The following is a 2,913-nucleotide window of genomic DNA, read 5'->3' as shown; positions in this document are numbered from 1 at the left end:
GACAGACCATGGAATCTGCAGACACTCCAGTTTGTGACCACGGTGAGGATCCTCAGCTGCTTTGCTCCTGGTTGAGGCTCAGTTTCTGAAGGTTTTCAAGTCAGCCCTGCTGAGATCTAGCTTACATGTAGACATGAGGGTCTGCTGTGAATTTGCTTCACCACAATCTCCCCACCTGGATACTAGATCCTCCCATGTCTACTTATGCACAAACGGGCACCCTAGCAATCAAAACTAAATTCACAAAAGAGAAGGATGAAATTACAGAAAGGGGGCTTGAGTATATGCAGCTAGACTCTCTGCTTCACAGTGTACATGTGTGAACAGTAAGGAAACTTATTGATTAATTTTTCCCTCTGTATAGCAGTATCACATCAGAGTAAGATAATATTATCTGGTAGGCCAATAGGAATGTCAGGCATCAAAACATAGCTAAACATCATGTGTATGGAAAAATGATTATTGGTTTATAGTTTTCCAGAAGTGTCATTCTACTTTCTGTTGTGCATAACAAAATATCACACACAAAAAAAGAAAGAAAGAAAAAAATTTTTAATGTGCATTATTTTCTGGGATATAAAAGTATGTGGCATGACCCCAGGTAGCCAAATGCAGGCAAGACGGCAGTCTTTGGTCCCCAAAGTGAGTTCTCATCGACCTCTTCTCTCAGTAGTTTATCTTCTATGAGGAGCACAGGAGAAGTAAGTACTTTTCCTATGAAGAGGCACATCCACTGCAGGGAGCTGAGACTGTGTGAAAGTCCTGTGTCTAATCTAACATTTGCCCATCAAGATTCATAGTCATGGGGAATGATAATTATCAGGTTTCAATGGATAGTGTAGTTCCACTCCAAATATCAGAGAAAGCAAAATGATCAAGATGAGAAAGTTGTAGATGTCCCCTTTGATCCAAATGTCCAGGGTAAAAGATTCTCGATGTAAAAACAAAAGCAAGTGAAATACAAAATGGTAGGGTAAGGACATAAGGGACAAGAGGCATCCCTGATGTTAATACATTCACTCATTCCTTTTCAGACAACAGAGACTCTTGAGATGATCAAATTTCAAAATCAGACTTTGGCATGGTAAATGGTAATATGTTCTCAGAAGCCAACAGACACGGTTGTGTAACGGATACTCTCCATCATGATGTTGAGTCCCAACCAGACAATGGTGACAGAGTTTGTGCTGGAAGGGTTCTCAGAGCACCCTGGTCTACGGCTGCTCCTGATTGGCTGCTTCCTGACCCTCTACACAATGGCTCTACTAGGCAACATTGTCATCATTGCTTTGGTCACCTCCAGCACTGGGCTCCACAGTCCCATGTACTTTTTCCTGTGCAACCTGGCCACCATGGATATTCTCTGCATCTCCTCCGTGCTGCCCAAGGCACTGGTTGGTCTAATCTCTGAGGAAAACACCATCTCCTTCAAGGAGTGCATGACCCAGCTCTTCTTCCTTGTGTGGTCCGGATCCTCTGAGCTGCTGCTGCTCACAGTCATGGCCTATGACCGCTACATGGCCATCTGCCATCCCCTGCACTACAGCTCTAGGATGAGCCCACACCTGTGTGGGGCCCTAGCCATGGGTGTGTGGTCCATCTGTGCTCTGAATGCATCTGTCCACACTGGTCTGATGACAAGGCTGTCATTCTGTGGCCCCAAGGTCATCACCCACTTCTTCTGTGAGATCCCCCCACTCCTCCTCCTCTCCTGCAGCCCCACATATGTGAATAGCATTATGACTCTTGTGGCAGATGCCTTTTATGGAGGCATCAACTTCATCCTCACCTTACTCTCCTATGGCTACATCATCGCCAGCATCCTGCGCATGCGCTCTACTGAGGGCAAGAGGAAGGCCTTTTCTACCTGCTCCTCCCACCTCATCGTGGTCTGTGTGTTCTACTCATCTGTGTTCTGTGCCTACATCAGTCCTGCTTCCAGCTACAGCCCGGAAAGAAGCAAAGTGACTTCGGTGCTGTACTCAGTGCTCAGCCCAACCCTGAACCCCCTCATCTATACACTGAGGAACAAGGATGTCAAGCTCGCTCTGGGGAGACTCTTGCCCTCTTCCTCACATTAAGTGGAGATGTGCAGGCTGTTCTCCTGGCCTGGGCTCTTCCTACACATGCCCTCCTGAGAGCATCCCTGTGGAGTGGGGTGTACCTATTATTGTGTTAGAAAAACATTCTCTGATGCAAAGATTGAACAATTCCACTTACTGTAACCTCAAAAACAACAAAATTCTTAGAGGCAATGTAAACAAAACACTCAAGCTTTATTTCCTGATAAATACAAATTGTTCCTAAAGTAATTAAGTTTATCTAAATGTGGATGGCCGCATTCCACTTCCTGGAAGATTTTCAGTGGGCAAGAATGATGATAGACACAAAACAAAGCCCTTTCATCCAGCGCCACCCTGCAAATATCTCGGGGCTTGGTGTCAGAACTGCGGTTAATGGATCCAAACTTCTTCAGGAAACTTGAGGTGTCAGCATGCCACAGAGTCTTGGAAGACACAAGTCGAGTGGCGCCGTTCTCAATTTCACAGCTTCCTACTGAGCTGTGCAAGTCAAGGCTGGTGGCGTTGGCATGAAGAGGATGGCAATTAGAGGAACAGAGATAAAGTTTAAAGTTCAAAAAGGAGCTCACAGATGTGATTCCAGCTTACTTATGACAACGGTGATACTTAAATGTGAAGGCAGAAAAAAAGGAAGAGGAAAAGGAAGTACATCTGCAGCCACTCTAAGACACTGACAGGAAGACAACTGAGTGGAGAAAGGGCAGCATCTGAGGCAACTGCTGCTGAGATGATGCTGTATCCTTTTCAGACTGAACACATTATTCATCAACTTACTTCCTTATTCTTCTTAAATGCTGTACCACAGCAGAACATGTGATGCAAATCAGGTATG

At 45.2% G+C, this 2,913-nt stretch overlaps 1 protein-coding gene across 1 annotated transcript; it reads left to right on the top strand.

Moving 5' to 3' along the window:
* The first annotated feature begins 1,127 nt into the window (after window positions 1–1,127).
* On the top strand, window positions 1,128–2,081 carry LOC128094478 (olfactory receptor 13A1-like). Its single transcript, XM_052712886.1, has one exon. The coding sequence runs from the start codon at window positions 1,146–1,148 to the stop codon at window positions 2,079–2,081; it is 936 nt and encodes a 311-aa protein (XP_052568846.1). The 5' UTR covers window positions 1,128–1,145.
* Window positions 2,082–2,913: the final 832 nt, after the last annotated feature.

This window comes from Peromyscus californicus, unplaced genomic scaffold (genome assembly GCF_007827085.1).
Source record: "Peromyscus californicus insignis strain IS unplaced genomic scaffold, ASM782708v3 Scaffold_4__1_contigs__length_199733344, whole genome shotgun sequence".
NCBI classification, from domain to species: Eukaryota; Metazoa; Chordata; class Mammalia; order Rodentia; family Cricetidae; genus Peromyscus; species Peromyscus californicus.
This window is presented reverse-complemented; position numbering and strand designations above follow the sequence as displayed.